Source organism: Piliocolobus tephrosceles, chromosome 7 (assembly GCF_002776525.5).
Source record: "Piliocolobus tephrosceles isolate RC106 chromosome 7, ASM277652v3, whole genome shotgun sequence".
NCBI lineage: Eukaryota > Metazoa > Chordata > Mammalia > Primates > Cercopithecidae > Piliocolobus > Piliocolobus tephrosceles.
Window position 1 is genome coordinate 51,279,405 of NC_045440.1, and position 12,924 is coordinate 51,292,328.

The 12,924-nt window shown below is 32.0% G+C and overlaps 1 protein-coding gene across 3 annotated transcripts in view; it reads left to right on the plus strand.

Annotated features, from left to right (window-relative positions):
* Positions 1-12,924, plus strand: part of SNTG1 (syntrophin gamma 1) — an 868,962-nt gene that overhangs the window by 667,357 nt on the left and 188,681 nt on the right. For all 3 annotated transcript variants that reach the window (XM_023190587.1, XM_023190588.1, XM_023190589.1), the window contains one exon: positions 1,999-2,037. In XM_023190587.1, coding sequence (XP_023046355.1) covers positions 1,999-2,037 — 39 coding nt within the window. The remainder of the gene's footprint in view (positions 1-1,998; positions 2,038-12,924) is intronic.

Sequence of the window (12,924 nt, forward strand, 5' to 3'; positions counted from 1 at the left end):
CATTACGAAAACAATCTACACATAATTTTTAAAGGCCATTTTAATATTTTCCAAACATAGTTTTACGTATTAATTACTATTATTATTTACATTTTATTCTAGTTGTTGGCATATCTCACTGTCTTGTCATTCTCTCTAGTCATTAATATATGACCTCTTTATTGTATTCTAATTTTTGATAGAGATATTCTAATGTAAAATATATCGTAATATATTCTATATTCTAAATTACTCCCAATTTCTTTCCTTATTTTTGAGCAGCGGTGGGAAATACACCACACATTTTATTATTTTAATAGTAGTAACGTTATATAAGAAACCTTTCAAAGGTTAGAGATGGTAACATTCATGTATCAGTTAATAAATTGATCTTTTCCAAGGTGAGTCAGGTATGTACTAAGGGAAACTAACAAAAACAAAAAATGGTAATGTAACAACTCCTCACAGATAGATAATTCTGATGGTCTAGTAAACACTCTAGTGGGAGAGAAAGTAGATCTGTGTGCAAGAAAACATCTCAATTCTGCAAACACTCCCAAGGGCAGGTTAGTAGGACAAGACTTCTGTGCTAGACTCAGAAGTTTGGCTCAACCACTACTTTCTACACCGTGTTTGGCTCAACCACTACTTTCTATCATGAAGTGTTTACTTTCATAGGTGATCTTCAAGTTTCCTAGAAAGATGGTTCAGACTTTTTTTCAGAATGAAAAACATTGCAGTTTACAAAGCTACATAGTACATTATTGAAGACAAGGGCCCACAAAGAATATTAGTTGAATGTTAGAATTCTTTATAACAATTCATATCAACTAGCAAAAAGTAGATATCCACAAAGTACTCAGTATATATTTTTTAATTGATTAATAAAATATGTTTAGAGATCAGCTTTTTCCATCTGTGTTTCCAGGCTATGCTGATTTTAGCTGAAGGCATATATGAGTAGGTTCAGAGATTCCTTAGCAGATTCCTTTGCAGAGCCAAAAGGTGTTTTGAAATGATCGTAATAATGTAAGAAGTACATGGTTTCTGTGCCTAAACTTGCTCAGATCACACATATGTTTTCAAATTTTCTTTTATTTTTACATTTTAAGTGAGAAATATCTTGCAATAAATCTGTTCTTGTAGATGTGACCTTTGTTGATGTTCCAACTTTGTGTACTTTTTCTGTTTAAATGACACATTATTTCATGCTAGTCAGCAGGATGAAAGAGAACTAAAAAAGGACAAAATAAAATAAGTCAATGACATGATTTATAAGTGAATATAGTCTGCTTTAATTCTGCTGTAACTGTATACCATGCAGAGTTAGCATGTTTAAGTTTCTCTATAAAGCCATTGGAAGGTAATCATTTTATTTAGCAAAAGCACCATTGAAGAAACACTTCGTGTAATGTCCTTTATCCAAACTTATTGTTCACTTTTATTTGGTTTTTAAAGTTTGTTTCCATGACATATGACAGAGGAAATGCTTTCTCTGAAGACCTACTTTAAATTCTTATAAAATATCATTGATTAAATTTTCTTAAAGTAAATGTTAGACTTTATCTGGAGTCTTGACTGAAAATGTTCAACACACATGCTTTATCCTTTAGTATTTGGATATTGCATTTCCCTGTTCTCTTGAGTGCTAAAACAAATTGGATATAATATAATTTCAAAGTGCAAAAAACAAACCACAGAAAGTTACTCTCTACATTCTTGATAGATAATCATTTAGCATTGTTTGAGCACAGGCTTTTGGTTTCTGAGTTAAAAAAAAAATTTTAAAGGGAAATCTTTTCCAAAATGTTTACATATGAAATGTGGGATAATTTTGATAGCCATTTTTAAAAAGAAAAATTGTGTTTATATATGTTGTTTTATATGTGATGATTTCAGTATATCAAAATAGGATATTAATATATATTAGTTCGCTAAAAATAATCTGCATAAAATTCTGAGGACCTTGTGTTACCACATACTTTTCTTCTCACTTTTATTATTTATTTATCATTGCAGATTAAAAAAATCAACAGAAATTTTCCTGTAAACCAGCAGGTAAGATCAAAGCATACTGCATACTTGGAAAGCTACATAATATATTTCTTCAATTTGATCTATTATAGAAGATAATGTTATCTGATCTCTAGACAGAAATAATTGGTACTGTCATTTACTATCTTCAGTGAGAAATACACATTTCAGCTATCTCTTTCATATTATATAATATGTAGGTTCCTCTACTTATATTAAAAAGTACTTGAAAAATGTGTATCTAAGTCAAAAATTATTGTTTATACAAAATAATGATATTTATTGGAATACATTGTTGAAGAACTTACAGTTTTATTTACATATGATAGTTTTAGTATATCTTAACTTTTGGGAGACATACTTTTAATTTATCTCAAAATTCAAAAGGATTTTTCACAATTTGCTGACAGTATTTCAAATAAGTCTAAGTCAATTCATAGAACAAAAATAATTTTGATTATTCAGCTCTATAAACTTCTTACTCTTGATATCAACTTTGATTTGAAACCATTGATCAAATCTAAATATCTATGATAGCTATTTATAAATGATGCATAAATTACATATTAATTTTAATGATAAAAATGTTTAAATGCTCTTCAACGTATAAAATGTAAGATCTTTTTCTTATCTAAACCTCAGTTCCCTTATCTGTTACATTTATATAAGGGTGATTATCCTGTAAGTTTATTTTGAGGATTAAATAGTAGCACATGTAAAGTTCTCAATCTATACTATCATTATCATCAAAGTTTCCAAATGTTTACACTTATTTTTGGAATACAGAATTTATGTTTTGTAGAAATTGTATCATTAAGGATGCTGCTAGCCCAGATCAGCTTCCAAAGCCATGTGTAACTAGAACACTGGAGAGAACCACTCTGGAGAGTTCATTGTGTCTACAATGCTCTGGTCTAGTTATTTTCAGCTCCAGAAGTCCCCTCCCTCCTACCTTAAGTCCCTCAGTCCTGAGTCAAGTTGATATTTTGGATAAATGCAGAGGTTGGAGAGGTGTACATGTCTTGCCACATGCTGCAGCAGCCTGTAGTTGTTTCTAAGTCCCACTGATTTCCAGTGTGGAAATCAGAGCTGTCACCAGCAGACTCTGCTTACTTGCTCTGTGATGACACCTGGGATGCTCCCTTTGTTGCTCCCATGCTTTCCCAGGTGATTCTGATATGGGTGTCATCTTGAGAACTGCAGACAGGTATAGTTAAAGATAGGTGTCATCTTAGAGCTACAGTTTAATGCTTCTATATATAGGGTTCCAGTAGAGGGAAAATGTCATTAATAAGAAATTACTCAGATAGAAGAAAGCATTAGCTATGGGGGAAGATTATAATGTCCATCATTAGACAAGGCTGTTTTCTAGTCAGATCTATAAAAATGGAAAGCTACTGTTTTGTAAATTCTTCTCCAAAATAAAAAAAATGGTGAATTTTTTTTTTTAATTTAAGAATGACTCTAGACCTGTGTCATCACCCTCTCATGCCTTTTCTAACCTCAACATGGGAGATATTAATATTGGTGTAATATATTACTACAGTGGTCACTCCCCTCATAGCCCCAAAGCTATTCTGTAATCATAATGACAATTACAGCTAACACTTCTCACGTAGTCAGCCTGCTAACTGGGACCACTTCTTGCCACCTTTGCTTATATCCAGGTTTAGAATAATATTAAGTAAAATAAATGAGAATTTGAATAAATCACACATAGAACAGGTAATAAAAAAACTTTAATATTCTAACACTATAATGTTCTGACATATACTCATATATAAACATAGATGTTCATTATTATTCATCATTTTTATTTGCTAGCATGCTAATATTTTTCATTATATAATTATTTCAAATCTGAAATTATGTAATTCAAAACTATTTCAGATTTTATTTAAATTATATTGGCAGCTCACAGTTTTGAAAATCATAACAAATTCTTCCCGGCATTTAAGAAACCTGAAAATAATAGTTAATAGGTTTTATTTCATTACTACTTTCCATTGTATACATGAAGAATTTTAAGAAATAGGATTAATTTATAGTTAAATATTTATATTATTGCATAATTAGGAAAACTCACCTCACAGTATGATAACAATGCATTAAATGACTACAATACATTTCCTACTTAGTAAAATCTGAGCCAGTTTAAGGAAATTGAAATTTAAAAGCACATATAATCCAATTTCTGATGATATATGCATTAAATAACTCCCTCATATTCCTGGTGTTCTAGGTATCAAAACAGAAATTAAAAGTCACCCAAGCTACAATGAACCAGAAGTTCTCTGCTCCCTGAGATCTGATTTTCAATTTGTGCTACCCAGATGGTACCACTACTCTAACCAGATAAATTAAAATGAAAGCAAAACACAGGGAGAGAGCCACTGCAGTCCAACTGAGACAAGTGCTAAGATTAGTTCCACATGAACTCTGCCACACTCCAGAATGCATGATGCTTTCAAGAAAAGCTCTCTGTCTGAAGAAGATGGTTGGGCCCAAAATTATAAACCATATGAGAAAATAAACCATTATAAAGAAATGCATAGTGACTAAAGAACTATCCAAAATATTTCTAATCATGATTTTTTTAAATAATCAAAATTGTAAGACAAGAACAGGACATAGTGCTAAAATTTGTAGTTGTTAAAAGAACCAAACAGGAGTTCAAAACTGAAAAAAAAAAAAAAAATCCCTATATTTAAAATTAATTAACCAGCTAAATAATCTTAGTTATTGCCTCCACTTGAAATCACATTAGTGTTATCTCCTACTTCACTTTCCATGAGGAGTAAGTTTTCCATTTTTTCTATGCATCTGGGACACATTCATGTGTTTTTGTTTTATTAAAAAAACTGATTTGGTTCTTTTTTTTTTTTTTTTCTTTGAGATTGTCACCCAGGCTGGAGTGCAGTGGCGCAATCTTGGCTCACTGCAACCTCCGCCTCCCTGGTTCAAGCGATTCTCCTGCCTCAGCCTCTTGAGCAACTGGGATTGCAGGCATGTACCACCACGCCCAGCTAATTTTTGTATTTTTAGTAGAAACAAGGTTTCACTCTGTTGGCCAGGCTGGTCTCAAACTCTTCACCTTAAGTGATCTGCCCGCCTTGGCCTCCCAAAGTGCTGGGATTACAGGCATGAGCCACAACAGCCATCCTGAATTGGTTCATTTTTACAGTGAACACACTGAAATTCAACTTGCCCTGATAACTTTCTGTTGAAAAGATGAAAGGTGGGACAGTGGTCTTGCTGATGAACAAAATAGGGATAACTGAATGGATGTCAAGTGATGTTGTGATAATTCCCTCAATATATTAGAGGTAAAGTCATACAGGCCTAGAGAACCAGGCCTACATCACACTACTGTATGTACCTAGACCATTAGGTCATAACTTATTACATGTGTCATTTTTACTCATTTTTAACTGAAGTTTCTTCATCCTGAAATAAATCTCATTCCTTCCCCAAAAATAGCATTTTTCATTAAATTTCTTCTATAATTGTTTACCTGGGAGTAACATTATAAAGTATTAATTCATCATTAAAATATTAATATAATGAGCTTTATATTAGGCAGTATACAAAATAATATAATCAAATTGTTTACATTAGTTTAAATTAATAGAGTTTTACTTATTTAAAACAACATGTTAGCTGTGGCAGCTATTCCTACAGAAATATTTACATTTGACTAACCATAATAATTTGGACACATTATTATAGATATGTACATACCATACATAGAATGCTGGCAGCTGGGATAGAAAGTGACTAAAGTCTCTCGTCATGCTGGGGAGAATTAGGGAATTTCAGGACACTTTAAAAATCCATTTCTGGAGTGGCATCAGAAAAGAAAGAGGAGTAGGATAAATTTTGTCAGTTTTGCTTCTCTATAAAAGCAACAGAAGAATGGCAAAAATAGAATCAACTTTTAACAAATATGGAAATTCACAAAGGCTCACTGAACCCAGGGAGCATTTATTCAAGAAAAACAGCTGAGTCTTGGTAAGAACAGCAAGCTTTGTGGCATTGTAACTGGACCTAGTTCCAATCCCTCCCTTTTCGCTGGCAATATGGTGGCTTACAGAATAATGATGTATAACCTGAAATTTATAATCTAATAAGTTGTATATTTAATTCATTCAATTTTAGCATTATTGAAGATGTGTATTTGTGTGTATTTAGACAAAATATTCTATTAATGAAACTGACAATTGGTCTTTATTTTTGGGGGATGTCAAAATCTTGTTTTTTCAATTTGAGAAATAAATTATCCTAGCTCTTTATATATTCAATTTATAAATGTTAAAAACACATTATGGAGCCACACAATCTGGGGATAATGAGCCTATTATTGTTCTGGTCCATTTCATAACACTTGGTGATAAAATATGCTGGCATTTTATGATCTAAAGGAGAATCCACCTCAAAAAAAGTAATGTGTCTTTATAAATTAACTCTTGGAAAATCAGCTAGCTCATAAATCATTTGATAGCAAACGTGATGGATATTTCACATGAAAAAGAGGTGTAAATGTTATTTTACAGTTAAACTAAAAGAGCCCACACCTAATTATGTAAACAATTATGTATTACAGTTAAAATAAAATATACACTTTAGAAGACTTGGGAAAGGGTTATTCAAATAATAGAAAGTTGTATATGTGTGTGTGTGTTGAATTTATACACATGTATACATGGGCTCCATTATTGAAAGAATTGTCTTAATTCTTATTGGCTTTCTTTCCTAAATATATAGATTTTCAAAATCCTGAGGGTGTGGGGAACAAATATGGCAAAATTGTCTTGTTTCACATTTTCCAGATTGTTATATAAATGGAATCATACCGTATGTCTGAATTTGTGTGGCTTCTTTCATACAGCATAATTATTTTTAACATTGCTCATTTAACAGCGTGCAACAATCCATCATTCTTTTTAATGCTGAGTAGTACTTCATCAGTGGCTCTACCACCGTTTGTATATTGTGTATTATCACATTAATGCACATTTACTTGATTTTAAGTTTTAGTGTATTACAGATAAAGCTGATATAAATATTTATGAAAAGTATTTATCTTGACATATACTTTTATTACATTTGGGTAAAATCCTAGTAGTGTAATAACTGGATATTATGGTTGTATATTTTGAACATTTTAAGAAACTGCAAAACTGTTTTCCAAAGGGTTTTACATCTCACATTGACACCAGCAGAGTAAAGATAATCTCGTAGATATCTCTTATGGTCAGGCCTTTAATTTTTGGACATTCTAATAGATGTGTTATGATCTGTTAAATTTTAATTTGCATTTCTCCAAAGAATAATGATGTTGAGCAACTTTCCACGTTCTTATTTGACATCTGTATATATTATTTTGTGAATTGTCTTTTCAAATGATGCCCAAGGATAGAAGTTTTTAAATTTGATGACGTCTAATTCATTGTATTTTAATGAATCATGTTTTTGAAAATTCCTAACACAGGAAATAAATTTTCACGTATTTTTTATCCTAGGTTTTTTACAGTATTCTTTTTATTTTAAATTTATGATTTATTTTTATTTAACACTTGTTTCAAAACTGAGGTAGAGATCAAAGGCATTTTTAAAGGGAGATACAATAGTTCCAGCATATTTGTTGAAAATATTATTTTTTCTTCAATGAATTATTATTCCTCTATCAAAAAACAAATTGATCACATATATGTGGGCCTATTTCTGGACTCCAAATGCTGTTGTCTTCATCTATTTGTATCTCATGACACAAATACAAAACTGTCTTGAATACTGTAGTACTACAATGTCTAACATCAGTAGTGTGAGTCCCCTAGCTTTGTGATTATTTGTTGTTGTCGATAAAACTTCTAATATTTTTATTAATGTTTTTATATAATTGAAATGTAATAATTGTACACATGTTTGGGGGACAGTGTAATATTTTAAATCATATATACATTGTATAATGAGTGAATCAGAGTAATTGCCAAATCCATCACTTTAAACATTTATCGTTTATTTTGGTGGCAACATTCAAAATCTCCTCTAGCTATGTTGAGGTTTACACTAGGTAGTTATTTGCTATAGTTACCCTACTGTGTGATAAAACATCAGAACTTACTGTGTACTTGTAACTTTGTACCCACAGGTGAACCTTTCCCAATCTCCCCTCACTCTTCCCTTCCCTGGCCTCTGGTAACTACTATTGTACTCTCTACCTGTACGAGATCAACATTTTTTAGATAACACCGATGAGTGAGATCATGTGATGTTTGTCTTTCTATGCATGGGTCATTTTACTTAACATAATGTCCTCCAAGTTCATTCATGTTGCCGTGAATGACAAGATTTCATTCCGTTGTACAGCTGCAGAGAATATATATATATATATATATATATATATATATATATATATATATATATATATAATGCCTCATGTTCTTTATTCATTCATCTGTATATGAACATTTAAGTTGATACCATATCTCAGCTATTGTGAATAGTGCTGCTTATTGGGAGTGCAACTATCTCTTTGACATACTGATTTCATGGTCTTCGAGTGCATACTCAGTAATGTTTTCCATAATGGGTGTACCAATTTACATTCCCAACAACAGTACACAAGAGTTGCCCTTTCTCCACATCCTTGCCAGCATTTGTTATTTTTTTTTGTTCTTGATTTTTGATGGTAGTCATTTGAACTGGTGTGGGGTGATACCTCATTTTGGTTTTGATTTGTATTCCACTAATGATTAGTGATTTTGAGCATTTTTAAATGTAAACTGTGGCCATTTGTATGTATTCTTTTGAGAAATGTCTTTTCAGATCTTTTGCCCATTTTTAAATCCAATTACATGGTTTCTTGCTATTGAGTTTTTTGAGCTTCTTATATATTATGGTTATTAATATCTTGTCAGACAGGAAATTCGCAAATATTTTTTTCCCACTCTGTGAGTTGTCTCTTTGTTGGTGATTTCCTTTGATGAGCAGAAGGTTTTGTTTGTTTGCTTGTTTTGTTGTTGTTTTTAGTTTGATACAATCCCATTTGTCTATTTTTGCTATTGTTGCCTTTGCTTTTGAAGTCTTATTTTTACAAATCCTTGCCCAGCCCAGTGTTATGAAGCAATTTCCCTATGCTTTCTTCAAGTGCTTCCATAGTTTCAGGTCTTACTTAAAGTTCAGGTCTTACGTAAATTTAAGTCTTTAAGATATTTTGATTTGATTTTTGTGTGTGGTGAGAGATAGGGGTCTAGTTTCATTTTTCTGTGTAGATATGCAGTTTTCCCAACATCATTACTAAAAAAACTATTCTTTCCCTAATACGTGTTCTTGACACTTTTGTTGGCTTTAAGTGTATGGATTTATTCTTAGGGTTTCCTATTCTGTTCCATTGGTTTATGTATCTGTTTTTATGCCAGAACCATACATTTTGTTTACTATATCTTTGTAGTATATTTTAAAGTCATGCTGTTTGATGCTTTAACTTTATTCTTTTTTGCTCAAGATTGCTTTGTCTCTTGGCAGTCTTTTACATTTCCATTTGAATTTGAACATTGCTTTAAAAAATCTGTGAAAATGGCATTGTCTTTTTGATAAGGATTTCATTAAATATGTAGATGGCTTTGGTTAATATTGACATTTTAACAATATTAATTATCGCGATCCATGAACACAGAATACCTTTCCATTCGTTTGGATTTCCTTCAATTTCTTTCATCAATGCTTTACAGATTTTATTTTAGAGATCTTCCATTTGTTTGGTTAAGTTTATTCCTAAATATTTCTCTGTGGCCATTGTAAATGAAATTGCTTCCTAATTTTTTTATGATAGTTTGCTGTTGGTGTATGGAAATACTACTAATTCTATGTTGATTGTGTATTCTGCAAATTTACTAGTCATTCATTAGTTATAACAACTTTTTGGAGTCTTTAAGGTTTTCTACATCTATGGTAGGTGTGTTTATTTGTTGGGTGCAAGAGATACTTTGACAGCGGCATGCGATGCATAATAATCACATCATGGAAAACGGGATGTTTTATCCCCCATCCAGTTTTCCCAGCACCATTGATTGAAGAGAGTGTCATTTACCCCAATGTATAGTCTTGGCACACTTGTTGGAAATGAATTCACTGTAGGTGTATGAATTTGTTTCTGGGTTCTCTATTCTGTTCCACTGATCTGTGTGTCTGTCTTTAACAGTACCATGCCATTTTGCTTACTATATCTCTATAGTATAATTAGAATGAAGTAATGTGAATCCTCAAGTTTTCTTCTTTTTGCTCAGAATAGCTTTGTTTATTCTGGATATTTTGTTGTTGCAAAAAAATTTTAGGATTGTTTTTCTATTTATGTGAAGAATGTCATTGACATTTTGTTAGGAATTGCATTGAGTCTGTAGATTGCTTTGGGTACTATGGACATTTTAACAATATTGATTCTTCAAATCCATGAATACAAAATGTCTTTCTTTTCTATGCATCCTTTTTAATTTCTTTCACCAATGTTTTAAAGTTTTCATTGTAGTGATCTTTCATTTCTTTGTTAATTATTGCTATTACAAATGGGATTACAGTTTTGATTTCATTTTCAAATTGTTCACTCTTGGCATTTAGAAATGCCACTGATTTTCGTATGTTGATTTTGTATCCTAAAACTTTAATGAATTTATTTATCCGTTCTAATAGTTTGTTGGTGTCTTAAGATTTTTCCAAATATGAGATCATAACATCTGCAAACAAGGATAATTTGACTTCTTTTCCCACTTCGATGCTCTTTATTTCTTTCTCTTGTCTGATTGCTCTAGCTAGAACTTCCAGTACTATGTTGAGTAACAGTTGGGAAAGTGGGCTTCTTTGTCATGATCCAGACAAAGATGCTTTCAAGAAAGGCTTTCAGTTTTTCCCTATTCATTATAATACTACCTTGGGTCTGTAATATACGGATTTTATCATGTTGAGGTATGTTCCTTGGATTCCCAGTTTTTTTTTAATCATGAAAGGATATTGAATGTTATCAAATGCTTTTACAGCATCAATTGAAATGACCATATGGTTGTTGTTCCTCATTCTGTTGACATGATGTATCACATTGATTGATTTGTGTTTGTTGAACCATTGTTGAATCTCTGTGCTAAATCCCACTTGGACATGATGAATTATCTTTTTAGTGTGTTGAATTTGGATTGATAGTATTTTTTTGAGGATTTTTGCATCAGATTTCATCAGAATTATTGGCCTTTAGTTTTCTTTTGTGGATGTGCCTTTGTCTGCCTTTGGTATCAGGGAAAACTGTCTGCATAGAATAAGTTTGGAAATATTAGCTTCTCCATTTTTTGGAGGAATTTAATTAGGATTGGTATTAGTTCTTTAAATGTTTGTTAGAATTCAGCAGTGAAGCCATTGGGTCCCAAGCTTTTCTTTACTGGGAGACTTATTAGAGCTCCAATTTCCTTCCTTGTGATTGGTCTGTTTTGATATTGGATTTCTTCATGATTCAATCTTGGTAAGTTGTATGTGTCTAGGAATTTACCTATTTCTTCTGGATTTTCCAATTTATTGCCATATAGTTTCTCATAATGGCAAATATATAAATTTCTACTGAATTTGTGCAGTATCAGTTGTAATTAGAAATTCATCTCTAATTTTATTTATTTGGTTCTTCTTTCTTTTTTGTTAGTTTTAGTAAAGGTTTGTCAATATTATTTATCTCTTTTAAAAAATCTTTTTACTTTGTTATCTTTTGTATTGCTTTATTTGGTTATTTATGCATAATTTATTTCTGCTCTGATCTTTACACTTTTTTTCTTCTATTAATATTGGGTTTGGTTTGCTGTTACTTGTCTAGTTCTTTAAGACACGTTAGGCTAGCTGGGCACGGTGGCTCACCCCCGTAATCTCAGGACTTTGGGAGGCTGAGGTGGGCAGATTATGAGGTCAAGAGATTGAGACCATCCTGGCCAACATGGTGAAACCATGTCTCTACTAAAAATATAAAAAAAAAAAAAATTAGCTGGGGATGGTGGCATGCACCTGTAGTCCCAGCTACTCGAGAGAATCGCTTGAACTTGGGAAGTGGAGGTTTCAGTGAGCTGAGATGGCATCACTGCACTCCAGTCTGGTGACAAAGTGAGCAAGACTCCATCTCAAACAAACAAACAAACAAACAACAACAACAAAAAAAACAGACATGTTAGACTATTAAGCTATTTATTTGAAGGTTTTTGTTTGTTTGGTTTTGTTTTTTTATGTAGGAACTTATAGCTGTAGATTTTCCTCTTAGCTCTGCTTTTGCTGTATCCCATAGGTTTTGTTATTTGTGTTTGCATGACCATATGTTTCAAGAAATTTTTCAATGTCCCTCTTAATTTCTTCATTGACCAACTGGACATTAAGGAGCATATGTTTAATTTCCATGTGTTTGTATAGCTTCTAAAATTCCTCTTGTTATTTATTTGTAGTTTTATTCCATTGCTGTCAGGGAAAATACTTGAGATGATTGTGAGTTTTTCAGTATTTTCAGACATGTTTTGTTAGCTGACATATCTCCTTGAGAATAATCTATATGCTGAGGAGAAGAATGTTTATTCTAAAGCTGTTGGATTAAATATTCTGGAAATATTTATTAGGTTCATTTGTTCTAAGGTGCAAGATTAAACACGATTTTCTTTGTTGATTTTCTTTCTTTCTTTTTTTTTATTATACTTTAAGTTCTAGGGTACATGTGCATAACATGCAGGTTTGTTACATATGTATATATGTGCCATGTTGGTGTGCTGCACCCATCAACTCGTCAGCACCCATCAATTCATCATTTACATAAGGTATAACTCCCCAATGCAATCCCTCCCCTCTCCCCCCTCCCCATGATAGGCCCCAGTGTGTGATGTTCCCCTTCCCGAGTCCAAGTGA